This window comes from Salvia splendens, chromosome 10, assembly GCF_004379255.2.
Source record: "Salvia splendens isolate huo1 chromosome 10, SspV2, whole genome shotgun sequence".
Classification (NCBI taxonomy): Eukaryota; Viridiplantae; Streptophyta; class Magnoliopsida; order Lamiales; family Lamiaceae; genus Salvia; species Salvia splendens.
In genome coordinates, this window is record NC_056041.1 from 4,272,566 (window position 1) to 4,291,796 (window position 19,231).

The 19,231-nt window shown below is 40.8% G+C and overlaps 1 protein-coding gene across 1 annotated transcript; it reads left to right on the forward strand.

The window, feature by feature from the left end:
- The first annotated feature begins 350 nt into the window (after positions 1-350).
- On the forward strand, positions 351-2,514 carry LOC121751218 (probable WRKY transcription factor 41). Its single transcript, XM_042145933.1, has 3 exons — positions 351-816; positions 1,050-1,178; positions 1,845-2,514. The coding sequence occupies exons 1-3, from the start codon at positions 524-526 to the stop codon at positions 2,326-2,328; spliced, it is 906 nt and encodes a 301-aa protein (XP_042001867.1). The 5' UTR covers positions 351-523; the 3' UTR covers positions 2,329-2,514.
- Positions 2,515-19,231: the final 16,717 nt, after the last annotated feature.

Below are 19,231 nucleotides of genomic sequence, written 5' to 3' on the forward strand. Positions count from 1 at the left end.
CACATTCCACTTTATTTAGTTTTGCATTAATATTTATCTGGTTCGTTATTTTTCATGGACGCATGCATGGAGTAGTAAACAATAAAGCGCTGATAACGAAAACAATGGAGCTTTCCATAACATTGCCACTTCACCTCAAAATATTAAAATAATTATAAGTTGTTTGAGTATGTGTGAGTGGGGAAGTGTGGGTTTGAATTGGTCTGAATTGACTTGATCGTGTTGGCAGGACCGAAGACCGGTCCTCATCCTGCCCAAATAACATTCACACTCCCTTTTTTTGCAAATACGAGTAATTAATTAATTTCTTCAGTCAAAAATCCTAACTTTCAAACCCAATCATTCTTAACTTCATTCTACTACAAATACATTTATTATATAGTATATGTTTACACACCTCTCCAAATCACTTCATATTTTTGGCATCAATAAATAAATCGTTTTCTCAGTTGCATGATTTCAGAAACAGAGCTACTTATAAACCATTCTCCGGCGGTGGGGGGAAAGTTCAACACCTTAAGAAATGGAGAATATTCCATCGGATTCCGATCTGAGAAATCTGGTGAGGGAGCTGTCTCAGGGGAAAGAGATGGTGATGCAGCTGCAAAATCATCTGAATTTGCAGTCATCGTCTTCACATGAGAGCCGCGAGTTTTTGCTTCAGAGAATAATGTATTCCTACGATCAGGCGCTCTCCATGCTCACGCGCAACGCCCCTGAACCACCCTTGCTGCCGGAGTCTCCTTTGCCAGTCGCCGGAAGCCCACTCAGTGATGACTCCGATCAGGATTTCACGGATCAGGCTTCTAGGAAGAGGTTTCGACGTTTAATCAACTTTTTTTTTATTCATTTTATATACTCCATGTAGCTTCATTCTATTAATTCTATAAATACCAAAAAAAAACTACTCATATTATGAAAGTAATAGTATTAATATACATGGTGGGATACATACACTGACGGAGTATGTAACTCGAATTTATTAATTAGAAAGAGCGTCTTACTAATTAAACTGTTTTTTTTTTGTAATTATTATTTCTTGTATACAGAAAGGCGAGTGCCAGGTGGACTCGAAAGGTGAGAGTGGGGCCAGAAGTAGGGATTGAAGGACAACTGGATGATGGCTATGGTTGGAGGAAGTACGGACAGAAAGACATCCTCGGAGCTAAACATCCCAGGTTTTAATACCTGTTCATATTATTTCATAAATTACTTATGTGTAATTGTTCAATTTATTTCACATGACAAGAGTAACAAGTTATTCAAATTTGGAAATACAAGATTCCAACGGTAATGACTAATGATTACAGAATGACTGAATTCCCTAACTTAGAATTTTCTTGAAGCGTGTACATGAACAGTATTTAAATGTATCTTGGGGCTGTCATTTTCATTTGGTTTTCGATTTCTTTATAGTATTGACGAATGAAGCATTCCTTTTTAGAATATGCAAAGTTGGCAATTGTATCTGGTAGTATCACAAACCCCCTAAAAGTCAACTCCATCAATTAATCGATTAAAGTTTCTTAAAAGAAACACTCAAACGATTTTGACTTATTAGGGTACGTGTTTAAGTTTAGCGACAGGATGCGTTCACAATATTCAATAAAATAATCCAAGTTAATTTACTGTTTATTAAAATAAACTGATTAATTAGAATTTGTTTGGCCATCTTATTTTGTAAATAATCAATCCTATATTTATTAATCTATCTTATCACTTAAGTTGCAAGTAGGTATTTTACTAATTAAAATAATTTAGTTTCTCACAAAAGCCATATCTTTTTATATTTTATTTTATTTTATTTTATCATCATTATCGTTAATTTATTTATTTAATTGCAGAGGGTACTACAGATGCACCTTTAGACATGCCCACGGGTGTTTGGCTACAAAGCAAGTTCAAAAATCAGACGAAGATCCGACAATTTTTGAGATCACCTATAGGAGAAAGCACACGTGCAATCGTGCCCTTAATAACCCGTCAGCATCCATACCCGTACCCGGTCCAGAATGTGAAGATCCGAATCCATTAACCCAAAACCTACCCTTTAATATCAAGACAAGCCTCAGTCCCCTAAACACTTTTTCTTCATCATCACCAATTAACAATAGGGATGTTTTTTTGGGAAATTATTACCCGAATCCGACCAATGATTTGAATGGTGATTATGGAGAATTGATTCCTAACCTGGGCCACTCCGAATCCGAACTCACTCCAATAATTGCAGCCATGACCAATTCTGCCACACTTGACACGGACTTCCCGTTTGGACAATCTGGATTCGGGCCGGGTTTCGACTTTGGTCACCCGGGCCATTATCCATAGTAAGATGCATGCCCTTAATTTCTAATTTTGTACGAGGATAGTTGATTTGAATAAGGCCAGCTAGTTAGGCCTAGATTTGTTGCTAGCATTTGGTTAGTTTGACTGGTTAAAGCTAATCAAGTTTTGTGTTTCATTTTCTTGTATTTTTTTTTAATTTACATTAATCCATGATACTACTTTATTAAAGAGAGTCTCTACAATTTTCTCGATGAATGGTCTACATGGGCTAGATTTTGATGTCCATTATGGAAACCACTTCAAGTCATCAAGGCCCCAAAACAAAGTGAACTAAATACTGTTGGAAATAGAATATGAGAGTCTCAAGATTATGGGAAAGAGTAACTTTAGGGTCTCAAGGATTATATCATTATTATGGTAGAGTCTCAAATTCATAAGTCCCTAGGTACATTTAGTCCTCTAGTTCTATAAATATGAATGTACAATGTATCTCAAACATTCAAATCTGTTGGAAAATACTCGTATCATGCAGAAGATACCGGGAATCAATCATATAATTTGTAATAATGTGTAATTGATTTACTTCCTAAGATAGAGTCCTAATTACTGTAATTTAGGCCTACCATAAAGATGCACTCCTAATTCTATAAAGGGTGTATCGATGCTGTAATGAATCATTCAAGTAAATAAAAATCAAAGAACCTTTCCTTCTAATATTCTTCATGGCATCAGAGCAGACGAAGATCTGGCTCAGAAAAGCTTCATCATAGCCGAAGCAACCCGATACCAATCTCAGTCAAGAGGCCGAGAACCAATCCCTACCAGAAAATCATACCCATCAAGGCCAAGAGGCCGAAACCAATACCTGCAAAAAAAAAAAAAACATGTCCGATTCAGAATCAGAAAAAGATACCAAACCAACCATCAAATCCTCGAGAATGAAAACCAGCAAGAATGTAACCGTCGCGTTTAAATTGAACGGTAAGAACTATCCCTTATGGGCTAGATTGATGAAGGTTGCGATAGGCAGCCGTGGAGGATATTCTCACATCAGAGATCCTCCACCGAATACAGAGAGCGCCGAATACGCCGAATGGGAAGAAACCGACCTCGTGGTCTTTTCGTGGATCATCGATAATATCGAAAACGATATAATCGCAGATTTTGCCCACCATCAAACCGCGAAAGCAATATGGGATAATCTCGCCGTGACCTTTGAAGGCAAGAAAGATCCGTATCTCATATACGATCTGGAGGATAGAGCCATTTCACTCCGACAAGGAAATCTGGACCTTGAAACGTACTATCGACGAATCCATGGCCTTTGGATAAATGTAGATCGATGCCGGAAACAACCCGTTGACTGTTGCGACAAGGGAGTCAGGCAGTTTCGTGAGTTTTCCAACACCACAAGACTATTCAAGTTTCTCACTGGACTCAATCCAGAATATGACACCATCCGAAGGGAAATCCTCAAGGACGAGGAGCCCTATCCCTCAGTCGAAGAGGCTTACGGACGGGTCCAGAGGGAGGCGGCTCGATTGAAGATCATGCCACCGGCATCCTCTAAAACCGCCGAAGACTCCGGCGTTGGAAGCGCCGATGCATCATCGGGAGAAATCGGGTACGGATTCGGAGCCCAGAGAGAACGGCCGACCAGCAGAGGACCACCACGACCGCCACCGACCGGAATCAGCCACCAAACCGGAGGAAGACTCGACAAGAGCAAGCTGTGGTGCTCCCATTGCGGAAAAAACAAACACACGAGGGATACATGCTTTCTCCGTGTGGGATTCCCGGATTGGTGGGATGAAAAACAGAAAGCACGGGCTCAGGCTAAGCTCGCGGCCGTCGGAATCAGTGAGACAGGACAGAGGCAGGGGAACCCCCCAAATCAACATCGAGACGGATCAAATGGAGGAGGAACGAACCAAACTATCAATTCGGAGTACTCCGGCGATAACAACGGTGGCGGCGGAGGCGGTGGAGCCCGAGTCGGAAACTTTGTAGAGCGGATGGGTTCAGAATCACAAAAATGGAGTCACGGCGGAGGTACTGGGTTTGATCAAAAATCAAACCCACCAAATCCTAATAACCTACATTTTTTGCGATTTAGTCCTCAAGTTGTTAATATCTCAAAATTTGACCCCCCTGATAAACATATACCTAAAAGAACCTCCATCAGTCCTCAGAAACTCGAAAATCCCCCCCCAGATTTGCATAATTATAAAAAACACCCCATTCACTCCCAAAATCTAAAAATGCACCCTCCTGGTCAACATATATCCACTTATAACCGATTTTCACCTCTGATAAATGTTTCCGCTGCTTTATCTGCGCAAAATATAGATAATGTCGATAGGAAGGGTTGGATTTTTGATTGTGGAGCCACAGACACTATGACCCCAGAAAGATCTGATTTTAGTGATTTTAGAGAGGTGACTAAAACCTACATTAGAACTGCCAATGGGGAATTGATTACGGTAGTCGGGGCGGGAACCATAAAAATTTCCCCTACTCTTCAACTATCAAATTGCCTGTTTGTCCCTAAATTGTCTCAACGGCTGATGTCAGTGAGCCACGTGACACGAGAATTGAATTGTACGCTCCTAATGTATCCAAATTTCTGCATCTTACAGGATATTCGGACGAGGAGGATCGTTGGGCGTGGCACTGAGGACCAAGGACTCTACTATGTGGATGGGGTAGCTCAACATGGCAGTGCGATGCTGGCTCACGGATCCACAAAAAAGGAGGCTTGGCTGTGGCACAGAAGACTAGGACATCCTTCCCATGGTTATTTTAAACTTTTGTTTCCAAATTTTTCTTTGCCTAGAGATTTTTCTTGTGATACCTGTGTTTTGGCTAAAAGCCGCAGACAATCCTTTAAACCTTCAGATACTCGTATGAAATTCATATTTGATTTAGTGCATGCTGATGTGTGGGGGCCTGCACCAGTTATTGGGGGGAATGGGTTTCGATATTTTGTGACATTCATTGATGATTGCACTAGAATGACCTGGATCTATTTTTTGAAACATAAATCAGAAGTAGTTGAAAAATTCATCTTGTTCTTTCACATGATACAAACCCAGTTTCACACTACCATAAAAATCCTTCGTTCTGATAATGGGAGGGAATTTGTTAACAATACCATGTCAGTATTCTTCCAGAAAAATGGCCTTTTACACCAAACATCATGTGCTTACACACCCGAACAAAACGGAGTTGCCGAGAGAAAAAACCGAACTATCCTGGAAACCACCCGTGCCCTCATGATTGAGTCTAATGTACCAAAATCCCTTTGGCCAGAAGCCGTTGCAACCTCCGTCTACCTAATAAACAGACTACCAACCAAAATCTTGAAAACCAAAACCCCCCTCGACATCCTTTCCCAGCAAACCAAAATACCTACATCCCTTAGCATGTCACCGAAAGTCTTTGGGTGTACTGTCTACGTCCACGTTCCCAAACATGAGAGAACCAAATTCTCTCCGTGTGCAATTAAATGTGTCTTCGTGGGCTATGGGGTAAACCAAAAAGGATATAGGTGCTTTGATCCAAACACTCGGAAAATCATCACCACCATAAACTGCGATTTTCTAGAAACCGAGTTTTTCTATACTCACCACCTTAGCAGTCAGGGGGAGACACCTAACAACCCTCAAAATAATCATGAAGACTGTCTAAGTTGGTTTGTGCCACCTCCAATCCCCTCGATTGAGGATCCGCCAGAGTCAGTTGTCACTGTCGCCGAACAGGCCCTTCCAGAGTCTCCTCAACCACAACCATCTGACCCACCTCAACCGATATCCGAGGTATGTCCGGAATTAGTTCCTGAAATAAATACTACAGATGATGCTAACAATGCAAAGATTGAAGAAAACACTATAGATGGTGATACAGGGAGGTATGTGCTCCCTCCAAGGAGCAATCGGGGCGTTCCTCCAAAAAGATATTCTCCTGAAAAGATCGGGAAGAAAAACCGATATGGAGTAGCAAATTTTGTCCAGGGAAATCTGACGAAAATGGCCCGAGCATTTGAGGCTGCATTATATGAAGAACAAGAGATTCCACAAACGGCTGAAGAAGCTATGAAGTCCAAAAATTGGAGAGAAGCTATGCTTACCGAGATGAGAGCGTTAATGAGAAATGACACTTGGGTGAAAGAAAAACTGCCGGAAGGAGTGAAGGCCGTGGGATGTAGATGGGTGTTCACCATCAAAAGACGGCCAGACGGGTCGATTGATCGATACAAGGCTCGACTAGTGGCGAAGGGATATACCCAAACATATGGAGTCGATTATGCCGAAACCTTCTCCCCAGTAGCCAAGATCAACACTGTGCGGGTACTATTCTCAGTCGCAGCAAATAGAGACTGGCCTCTTCATCAGTTCGATGTCACGAACGCATTCCTACACGGCGAACTGTCAAAACCCGTGTTTATGGTTCCTCCCCCAGGATTCACGGACGAGTTTAAGATTGGAGAAGTGTGCAAGCTGAAAAGAACACTATATGGGCTAAAACAGTCCCCGAGAGCATGGTTCGGCAGATTCACTGAAGTGATGAAGAAATATGGGTACCAGCAAAGTAATTCAGATCATACATTGTTTCTCAAGAAAAAGGGTGAAAAGATTACGTGCCTCATCATCTACGTTGACGACATGATTATCACGGGGGACGATGAAGAGGAGATAGGTGAATTAAGGAAGAACTTGTTCACAGAGTTCGAGATGAAAGACCTAGGCCTTCTCAAGTACTTCTTGGGCATTGAAGTTTTAAGATCAAATCGAGGAATCTTCATAAACCAAAAGAAATATGTGCTTGATCTGCTCGCAGAGGTGGGAATGATTGATTGCAAACCTGCTGATACTCCAATGATACAGAACCATGGATTACAGATACAAGAAGGAGGAAAGCTCACCGACAGGGGGAGATACCAGAGATTAGTGGGAAAACTTATTTATCTTTCACACACTCGTCCAGATATAGCATACGCGGTGGGTGTCGTCAGCCAGTTTATGCACTCACCGCAAGAAGACCATTGGGAAGCGGCCATCAGAATCGTTCGATACTTGAAAGGAACAGCAGATCATGGAGTGCTATTTGAAAAACATGGTCACTTAGAAGTACATGGGTTCACTGATGCAGATTGGGCGGGGAACCCCAACGATAGAAAGTCAACCGCCGGGTATTTCACCTTTGTGGGAGGGAACCTTGTCACTTGGAGAAGCAAGAAACAGAAGGTAGTTGCGTTATCAAGTGCAGAGGCAGAATTTCGAGGCATAAAGAGTGGCCTCACAGAGATATTGTGGCTAAAGAGACTCATGACGGAACTTGGCCTTCATCAGGCACAACCTTGTAAGCTGTTCTGTGATAATAAAGCTGCGATTAGCATCTCAGAAAACCCGGTTCAACATGATAGAACTAAACATGTGGAGGTGGATCGACATTTCATAAAAGAGAACATTGAGGCCAAAATCATAGAGCTACCATTTGTCAAGTCCGAAGATCAGTTGGCTGACATATTGACTAAAGCAGTAAATTCAAAGTCGTTTCGAGAAGCACTAGACAAGCTAAGTGTTGGAAACCCCATCACTTAGCTTGAGGGGGAGTGTTGGAAAATACTCGTATCATGCAGAAGATACCGGGAATCAATCATATAATTTGTAATAATGTGTAATTGATTTACTTCCTAAGATAGAGTCCTAATTACTGTAATTTAGGCCTACCATAAAGATGCACTCCTAATTCTATAAAGGGTGTATCGATGCTGTAATGAATCATTCAAGTAAATAAAAATCAAAGAACCTTTCCTTCTAATATTCTTCAAAATCAATAAAAATGTAGTCTTCAAGAGTTCTTCAGTTTATTTTCTGCAATTTACTTTTCAACATGGTATCAGAGCAGCTAACGATCCTTCGTTAGTTTGTTCAAAACCAAAAAAAAAAAAAATCATTGGTATTCATCCATCAGCAGCAGCAGCGCCGCTCCATCATCATCAAGGTAGGATGGCCGAAAAAGGGAGGACAAATCGTTCCGGAGTCTGTTTTGAAGAAACAGAAGAGAGCTAAGGAATGGGCCTTGGTTAAAAAGCAGGAGGCCGCAGTACCCAACGGAATGTTCTTCACCAACAAAAACCAAAGGAGGAGGCCCTGCAGTTAAGCAAGAGGCTGAGACTCTACCCAACGAAATGTTCTTCACCAAGCTTTGATGGCATAGCAAGGCCCAACGGAAACAGTGTCACGATGACAATGATAGTTTGTGTATGGGATTGGCGATGGCAGTGAGGAGGTTGGGTTAAGCCAGCACGGCGCCGGTGGTGAGCCAAGGCGATGGCAACGACAGCTGGACAGAACCATGAAACCATGAAGTGTGGTGTTTACGAAGAAATCTCATCGCCAAGAAAGGAGCTGATGGAGAGAAGAAGAGAGGCCTTCGAGACGAAGGCTGAGAAAACAGAGGAGACAGGCTGCGACCCCAACAGCCGTCAAGAGAAGAAAACAGAAGAGTAGTCCTCGGTTTGTCCGGCCGAGGGGGAGAGAAAGTATCCGACCAGGCAATCCCTCTCCAAATTTATGTTGGAGAAGAAGGCAAAGATGACCGGAGTAGGAATCACGAGAAAGCTACAACAGTGAAGCCGTCATGTCTGGAGAAGGCCAACAAGAGCCGCTTCAGCAGAGGGAGCAGCAAACGCAAGAGACCTGCTAAGGAGGAACGAACAGAAACCCACCAAGAGAGGAGAGGTTACTGCCAAAGAGGGTGCAGCCGTGAGAGGCTAATGGATGAAGTGTTTGGCCGAGGGGGAGATATCAGCCACCGCCAAACCATTCATCTCCGAATCAAGGAGACAATCGCCAAGGAAGAAGGCGGGACAGCCAAGGGGGGAAGGTTACTGGAAGACCTCAGACCTCCTAAACAAGACTATCGAAGTGGTCATAGAAAAACCTCCTATTGTGGAGAAAGATCCTGCACCAGAATATGTTGGAGTTCCCCCACGTGTCCGACGAAATGCCGCAATTGAATTGGATTCGAGAACAGCTGAACGTGGCAACGACAGCGAATCGAAGGCAAAGCCGCCGTGATGGCTGAGAGAGGAGAAACCAAAGTGAAAGGGTTACCGCAGAAGTCTCACCGCCGACTATTGGTGACGCAATTCGTGAAGGAAGAACGAGCAGCCGATCTAGTAGCCGATAAGAGGCCGCCCTGAATAGTGAGAATTCCAGAGAGACGGGGAACACAATGCCGGAGAAGCCACGACTGATTTACCGGAGAAGAAAGTGGCAAGACAGTCGGGGAAAGACCGGCTAGGAAAGGGGCACCAAAAATGTTGAGAAGCCGCCGTAGAAGGAGAAAGGAGGCGCTTGTTTGAAGTCGTCCGTCTTTAAGGGTGAGTAATCTGGGCTTAAGTGTTGTTGGGCTCAAGAAAAATAAAAAAAAATAAAAAAAATGGGCTCATAGTTTGGGCTGGAATGGGTCAAGAGCGGTTCCCCAAAATTAAGCTTTGGGCTGCAAATTAAATTCAGTCCAAAAATGAATAAACTCCTCGACAAGAGTTAAAACTGTCTGAATAGGCTCCCGGACATGAGTTAAAACTGTCTAAGATGGCTCCTTGACACGAGTTAAAACTTTCTAAGATGGCTCCTTGACACGAGTTAAAACTGTCAACCAAAAATTGAAGAGCTCTATGACACGAGTTAAAACTGTCAACAGAAAATTGAAGAAACTCCTTGAAATGAGTCTAAACTTTCAATGATGAAGAGCTCCTTGATAAGAGCCTAAACTTTCAATGAAAAAAAAAACGAAGAAGCTCCTTGAAACGTGTCTAAACTTTCAATGAAAAACAAAACTCTTTGATACGAGTATAAACTATCATTGATGAATTGAAGAAGCTCTATGATACGAGCATAAACTGTCAATGGAAAGTGAAGGACTCCTGAATACGAGTATAAACTATTTATCAAAGTGAAGATCGTGCAAGTTAAGTGTCGAAAAACTCGATATTTAACTTGAGGGGGAGTGTTGGAAATAGAATATGAGAGTATCAAGATTATGGGAAAGAGTAACTTTAGGGTCTCAAGGATTATATCATTATTATGGTAGAGTCCCAAGTTCATAAGTCCCTAGGTACATTTAGTCATCTAGTTCTATAAATATGAATGTACAATGTATCTCAAACAATTCAAATCAATAAAAATGTAGTTTTCAAGAGTTCTTCAGTTTATTTTCCGCAATTTACTTCTCAACAAATACTTGGACAATGCTATTCATCTCTCCCACATTTATTATAACAAGCTGGGAACCAAATATATAATTAGAAGTCATAACAAAATTGCAAGAAAACAATCATAAAAAGAAGCATGAGGGATCAACTTGAAATAACATGGACATGCAAAATGACGTAATAACCCATTTTGTTTCACTTTAAGTGGAGCGTTTCTTATTCTTCACGAGATTTTATACAATGTAAATGTGTCACTTAAAGGGGGTCGGGAGTCGGATGAAGTATATGAGTAAAGTAATACGTGTAGTAGTATAGAGATATATAAAGAGAGAGATAGAGAGAAGTAAATGAGGATGATGATGTGGTTGATAGTAAGCAATATGTCTGCAACTTGGAGCTTCAAGAAGAGGGCTTTCAATGCATACACACACCTTCTCTGTGCCAACCCATATTTAATAGTAGAATAAAGCTACGTGGCCTGGCCAATCATAAATTGATTAAATAGCAAAAAAAAAACTGATTTTTATTTCAAATTTTCGGTTTAATACTACTTGATTTTACTTTTATATCCTTTCCATTATTTGTTGCTCAACATGTTACTGTTGCCCACGGGTGTTTGGCTACAAAGCAAGTTCAAAAATCAGACGAAGATCCGACAATTTTTGAGATCACCTATAGGAGAAAGCACACGTGCAATCGTGCCCTTAATAACCCGTCAGCATCCATACCCGTACCCGGTCCAGAATGTGAAGATCCGAATCCATTAACCCAAAACCTACCCTTTAATATCAAGACAAGCCTCAGTCCCCTAAACACTTTTTCTTCATCATCACCAATTAACAATAGGGATGTTTTTTTGGGAAATTATTACCCGAATCCGACCAATGATTTGAATGGTGATTATGGAGAATTGATTCCTAACCTGGACCACTCCGAATCCGAACTCACTCCAATAATTGCAGCCATGACCAATTCTGCCACACTTGACACGGACTTCCCGTTTGGACAATCTGGATTCGGGCCGGGTTTCGACTTTGGTCACCCGGGCCATTATCCATAGTAAGATGCATGCCCTTCATTTCTAATTTTGTACGAGGATAGTTGATTTGAATAAGGCCAGCTAGTTAGCCCTAGATTTCTTGCTAGCATTTGGTTAGTTTGACTGGTTAAAGCTAATCAAGTTTTGTGTTTCATTTTCTTGTATTTTTTTTAATTTACATTAATACATGATACTACTTTATTAAAGAGAGTCTCTACAATTTTCTCGATGAATGGTCTACATGGGCTAGATTTTGATGTCCATTATGGAACCCACTTCAAGTCATCAAGGCCCCAAAACAAAGTGAACTAAATACTGTTGGAAATAGAATACGAGAGTCTCAAGATTATGGGAAAGAGTAACTTTAGGGTCTCAAGGATTATATCATTATTATGGTAGAGTCCCAAGTTCATAAGTCCCTAGGTACATTTAGTCCTCTAGTTCTATAAATATGAATGTACAATGTATTTCAAACATTCAAATCAATAAAAATGTAGTCTTCAAGAGTTCTTCAGTTTATTTTCTGCAATTTACTTTTCAACATGGTATCAGAGCAGCTAACGATCCTTCGTTAGTTTGTTCAAAACCAAAAAAAAAAAAAATCATTGGTATTCATCCATCAGCAGCAGCAGCGCCGCTCCATCATCATCAAGGTAGGATGGCCGAAAAAGGGAGGACAAATCGTTCCGGAGTCTGTTTTGAAGAAACAGAAGAGAGCTAAGGAATGGGCCTTGGTTAAAAAGCAGGAGGCCGCAGTACCCAACGGAATGTTCTTCACCAACAAAAACCAAAGGAGGAGGCCCTGCAGTTAAGCAAGAGGCTGAGACTCTACCCAACGAAATGTTCTTCACCAAGCTTTGATGGCATAGCAAGGCCCAACGGAAACAGTGTCACGATGACAATGATAGTTTGTGTATGGGATTGGCGATGGCAGTGAGGAGGTTGGGTTAAGCCAGCACGGCGCCGGTGGTGAGCCAAGGCGATGGCAACGACAGCTGGACAGAACCATGAAACCATGAAGTGTGGTGTTTACGAAGAAATCTCATCGCCAAGAAAGGAGCTGATGGAGAGAAGAAGAGAGGCCTTCGAGACGAAGGCTGAGAAAACAGAGGAGACAGGCTGCGACCCCAACAGCCGTCAAGAGAAGAAAACAGAAGAGTAGTCCTCGGTTTGTCCGGCCGAGGGGGAGAGAAAGTATCCGACCAGGCAATCCCTCTCCAAATTTATGTTGGAGAAGAAGGCAAAGATGACCGGAGTAGGAATCACGAGAAAGCTACAACAGTGAAGCCGTCATGTCTGGAGAAGGCCAACAAGAGCCGCTTCAGCAGAGGGAGCAGCAAACGCAAGAGACCTGCTAAGGAGGAACGAACAGAAACCCACCAAGAGAGGAGAGGTTACTGCCAAAGAGGGTGCAGCCGTGAGAGGCTAATGGATGAAGTGTTTGGCCGAGGGGGAGATATCAGCCACCGCCAAACCATTCATCTCCGAATCAAGGAGACAATCGCCAAGGAAGAAGGCGGGACAGCCAAGGGGGGAAGGTTACTGGAAGACCTCAGACCTCCTAAACAAGACTATCGAAGTGGTCATAGAAAAACCTCCTATTGTGGAGAAAGATCCTGCACCAGAATATGTTGGAGTTCCCCCACGTGTCCGACGAAATGCCGCAATTGAATTGGATTCGAGAACAGCTGAACGTGGCAACGACAGCGAATCGAAGGCAAAGCCGCCGTGATGGCTGAGAGAGGAGAAACCAAAGTGAAAGGGTTACCGCAGAAGTCTCACCGCCGACTATTGGTGACGCAATTCGTGAAGGAAGAACGAGCAGCCGATCTAGTAGCCGATAAGAGGCCGCCCTGAATAGTGAGAATTCCAGAGAGACGGGGAACACAATGCCGGAGAAGCCACGACTGATTTACCGGAGAAGAAAGTGGCAAGACAGTCGGGGAAAGACCGGCTAGGAAAGGGGCACCAAAAATGTTGAGAAGCCGCCGTAGAAGGAGAAAGGAGGCGCTTGTTTGAAGTCGTCCGTCTTTAAGGGTGAGTAATCTGGGCTTAAGTGTTGTTGGGCTCAAGAAAAATAAAAAAAAAAAAAAAAATGGGCTCATAGTTTGGGCTGGAATGGGTCAAGAGCGGTTCCCCAAAATTAAGCTTTGGGCTGCAAATTAAATTCAGTCCAAAAATGAATAAACTCCTCGACAAGAGTTAAAACTGTCTGAATAGGCTCCCGGACATGAGTTAAAACTGTCTAAGATGGCTCCTTGACACGAGTTAAAACTTTCTAAGATGGCTCCTTGACACGAGTTAAAACTGTCAACCAAAAATTGAAGAGCTCTATGACACGAGTTAAAACTGTCAACAGAAAATTGAAGAAACTCCTTGAAATGAGTCTAAACTTTCAATGATGAAGAGCTCCTTGATAAGAGCCTAAACTTTCAATGAAAAAAAATGAAGAAACTCCTTGAAACGAGTCTAAACTTTCAATGAAAAACAAAACTCTTTGATACGAGTATAAACTATCATTGATGAATTGAAGAAGCTCTATGATACTAGCATAAACTGTTAATGGAAAGTGAAGGACTCCTGAATACGAGTATAAACTATTTATCAAAGTGAAGATCGTGCAAGTTAAGTGTCGAAAAACTCGATATTTAACTTGAGGGGGAGTGTTGGAAATAGAATATGAGAGTCTCAAGATTATGGGAAAGAGTAACTTTAGGGTCTCAAGGATTATATCATTATTATGGTAGAGTCCCAAGTTCATAAGTCCCTAGGTACATTTAGTCCTCTAGTTCTATAAATATGAATGTACAATGTATCTCAAAGAATTCAAATCAATAAAAATGTAGTCTTCAAGAGTTGTTCAGTTTATTTTCCGCAATTTACTTTTCAACAAATACTTGGGCAATGCTATTCATCTCTCCCACATTTATTATAACAAGCTGGGAACCAAATATATAATTAGAAGTCATAACAAAATTGCAAGAAAACAATCATAAAAAGAAGCATGAGAGATCAACTTGAAATAACATGGACATGCAAAATGACGTAATAACCCATTTTGTTTCACTTTAAGTGGAGCATTTCTTATTCTTCACGAGATTTTATACAATGTAAATGTGTCACTTAAAGGGGGTCGGGAGTCGGATGAAGTATATGAGTAAAGTAATACATGTAGTAGTATAGAGATATATAAAGAGAGAGAGAAGTAAATGAGGATGATGATGTGGTTGATAGTAAGCAATATGTCTGCAACTTGGAGCTTCAAGAAGAGGGCTTTCAATGCATACACACACCTTCTCTGTGCCAACCCATATTTAATAGTAGAATAAAGCTACGTGGCCTGGCCAATCATAAATTGATTAAATAGCAAAAAAAACTGATTTTTATTTCAAATTTTCGGTTTAATACTACTTGATTTTACTTTTATATCCTTTCCATTATTTGTTGCTCAACATGTTACTGCTGCTCTTTCGTAGTTTTTGCTCAACTTATTACTACTGTCATTTCTTTATTGTTGCTCAACGTATACAGTAATTCGTGATATTAATGTGTTTTACATAATGGAATTCAAAGATAAGTACCAACTCACAAGTTCATTCACACACATATAAAGTTATATCAGTAATTCTAATTTTTTTATATATGTAAATGGACTAAATTAACTCTTTATGACCGGCCATAATATGACACTTTATCACTCTTAATAGTATTACTTAATAATAGTATTAAATAGAATTCATTGATATCATTCGTGTTTAATATGTAGTGTGGTCATCCCAGTCTAGCATTCTCACTGAGATCAGAGTACAATTAATTAACTTCATAATGTAGAGAGAGAGGTAGGTGTTGTTTGTGTTGGTTGTGGGTAGTAATATAATGTGAAACTAAATAAATGTTGCATGTGAGTGCGTTCTGAATGAATGTTACTTACCCACATATATATGACATCTAACTTGTCTATCGATGCATTTATTTACCTCTCCTACTTTTCTTCCTTCCTTCATCATCATCTCCTTTATATCTTTTTACCAATCATCACCTTATCATTTGATTCACATAGGTCAAATTTTAAACTAAACCAAGACAAAAAGAAACTTGATAGAGAGATCATACATGAAATTAATACAGTGTACTAACTAATGAGCAATTACGGATAAGGTATACATAAATTGATCCCGTTCATAATGTGGACTATTTTGGCATTTGATTGGATATTTTGGTTTCATATGTATAGAATGAAAACAGCTATTGGAATTTGAAGATGGATGTCGGATAAGGTATACATAAATTGATCCCGTTCATAATGTGGACTATTTTGGCATTTGATTGGATATTTTGGTTTCATATGTATAGAATGAAAACAGCTATTGGAATTTGAAGATGGATGGGACAAGGAAAGTTTCATGGTAATTTAGAGCATCCACAGTGGGACGGATGTCCCATCGGACAAAAACACCTCATGCCATGTCATAAGGGCTTGTCATAAGGACACCTCATGCCATGTCATAAGGACATCCCACTGCACTGTCACGTCATAAGGACATCCCACTGCACAATGACGGACATCCCCAAGGAAATCTCGACGGACATCCACAATAATAAAAATTCACAAATTCACCAAATTAAACAATTTACGGAATTAAAATTTCGACACGAATACGGACGGAGAAAGTGCAATGATAATTTCATTAAATAAAAAAATATAAAAAAAGTACATTTCTACAAAAAAAGTCTAAACTAATTACATTCTAAATATCAACGACGACCCCTCCGCGTCCATATCTCTTCAATAATAGCGTTCTGGAGTCGAATATGGGCTTGTCGTTGGCGCATGTCGGCAAATGCACGGACTCGATCAACCTCTTCATGGGGTATCCCCATACGTACATTGGCGGTGGCCACGGCGTAACTTAGACCGGCAGCATCAAAATCAACATTGGCCCAATCAGTCAGTGCTGGACCTCCATCTTCGACAATCATGTTGTGCATGATAATACATGCGTACATGATATCAGCGATGCTGTCAATATACCACAGCTGTGATGGACCCGTCACTGCCTCCCATCGAGCCTGGAGCACACCAAATGCCCGCTCCACATCCTTGCGCGCTGCCTCCTGACAACCCGCAAAATAGACATTCTTTTCTTCTGTGGGGCATCTGATCATCTTCACAAAGACGGGCCACATAGGGTATATCCCATCCGCCAAATAATAGCCCATGTTGTGCTGGTTGCCGTTGGTGACGAAACTGACGGCCAAATCAACACCCATACACTGGTCGTTGAAAAGGGGTGATGACTGGAGGACATTGATGTCGTTGTTCGACCCGGCTACTCCAAAATACGCATGCCAAATCCACAGCCGGTAATCAGTTACCGCTTCAAGGATCATCGTTGGATTCTTGCCCTTGAAACCGGTAGTGTACACCATTTTCCAGGCGGCGGGGCAGTTCTTCCACTCCCAATGCATACAATCTATGCTGCCCAACATTCCCGAAAACTCATGCTGACTCCCGTGCATATCCATCAGAGCTTGGCAATCTTCGGGGGTAGGCTTCTGAAGATACCTATCCCCGAATATCTCCCTAACGCCCTCACAAAAATACTTCAGACAATCGCGGGCAGTCGTCTCACCGATGTGGAGGTACTCATCGAACATGTCGGCCGCACCTCCGTATGCCAGCTGCCTGATTGCGGCAGTGCACTTCTGTATGGGCGTGTGGCCAGGTTTACCAACCGCATCCTCCCTCATCCTGAAATACTCGTAACGACGCTCTAAAGCGCCCACGATACGCAGAAATAGCGGACAATGCATCCTAAAACGTCGCCGGAACATGTTCTACCCAAACCGCGGCTCCGGAGCGAAGTAGTCGTCATACAACCGACGGTGTGCAGCGATGTGGTTCCGGGGTACTATAGTTCGACGATGGATGGGTCGAGGTACCGCCGGCTGCTGCTGCTGCTGCTGCAAGGACGCTTGTATCGCGCGATTTATATCCCTGGACGTAACGGCCCGCAACTGTTCTCTAATTCACCGACATACGTCATCAGAAATTCCACGACTACCACCCGCACCACTACCACTACCACTAACCATTCTGGATATATAAAAGAAATGTAGAGAGAGAGAAACTCGTTAAAACAAGAGGTGCGAATGATATGAAATTCAACGAACCGTATATATAGAATTTTTTTATTAAAAAATAAAAATTCAGGACGTCCGCCGTCGTGGATGCTCTTATGCTAGGTAGCGCGAATGAGGGGTAATATAGAGGGCAAACTCTGACATTCAAATATTCAAAAATAAAGATGAAAACGGACAGTGCAGAAATGACATTTATGAGTATGAATTCCTCCACAACATTAATACTCTTGGGATCTTCACACCATTCAAAGATGTAACGTGCATTTATGTTCTTTGCACCTAATTAAAAGAAAAAAAAAAGAACAAATAATCCAAACTTTTTCAACGAGTATTTTTTCCAAAACACATATTATAAATAACCATGTAATGTTAATCCATAATAGTACTAAACATGTTTCATAAAGTTTTTTTTCCTGGATTAAAGAACATTTACATCGGCAATTTTTTATGAAAAAGAAATGAAAAGAAAACGACGTATCGTATTGGCATAAAGAAAACATGAGAAATCCAAAATCCAAGACCAACTTAAATGCATTGTTAATTTTGTAACTACCGGAGACAGGCAGCAATAGAAGTTGGACCATTGAAAGCAACATAATATACAACTGTTTTTTTATGTTTGTTCTAATTAACTATACATCCAAGTTATTTATTTAGCTCAAGTATATATTCTTCCTTCGACTTTAGATACTTTGTGCGTATTAATAACAATTTCTCTTCTAATTAAGGAAACAAGTACATTTTACATCATTACATGCATCCTATATTAACGCATGAAAAGTATTGACTAAATGAGCCGTGAAATGCCTTTGATGATATATCGTCTCATAATATAGGAGAATTTGGTTTAAGAATTAAATATATGCGGGAAAAATATCTTTTTTAAATCATTGTCTTTCTACATAGTTACCCTAATTATATAAGTACTCAAATTGTATAAGCGTTTTAGGGCAAACTGCAAGAAAAACCACTAAGTTTTATCAATTTCTAATCAATCCCGTAATTTTAAAAATGACTGATTATATCATATTTTCAACATTTTTCTCAACTGTTCCATAATTTTGGATTTGTAGAATATTATGTATAATGTGGCATGTACATTGCGCGTCGTTGAATTCAGACAAAGCACAACGACAATTTTTTTTATGGAACAATTGAAGAAAATATCACATTATAGTATAATTGGTCATTTTTCAAAGTTATTTTTTTAAAAATGGGCATGATTAAGTGATTAACCATAAATTGACCATACTTAAGTTTTTCCTGCAATTTAATCATTTATTTGTGAGATAAAATACTTGCATGACATTTCAATCACAGTCTTTCTTATCTAGCACCTATCTAGGGACCTTGGGGAACTTAATTTTTCAATTTGAAGTAAACTTTAAAACTTAAAAATTGAAGTCTTCTTGAGACATCTAAGCTGTGAAGATCTACCAAATGATGTAGACTAATATAATGTTCAAATCTCCCTCCATCCAAGAGAAAAAAGAAGCTTGCAAATTGAAATTAAATGGGGAACCAACATTTTTAAGGGA

What these genes read in the sequence shown, in the direction of transcription:
- LOC121751218 (XM_042145933.1), top strand. Translation starts at nt 524, where the DNA reads ATGGAGAATATTCCATCGGATTCCGATCTGAGAAATCTGGTGAGGGAG. An exon ending in GATCAGGCTTCTAGGAAGAG is followed by an intron (nt 817 to 1,049) that starts GTTTCGACGTTT and finishes TCTTGTATACAG; the next exon opens with AAAGGCGAGTGCCAGGTGGA. An exon ending in CTCGGAGCTAAACATCCCAG is followed by an intron (nt 1,179 to 1,844) that starts GTTTTAATACCT and finishes ATTTAATTGCAG; the next exon opens with AGGGTACTACAGATGCACCT.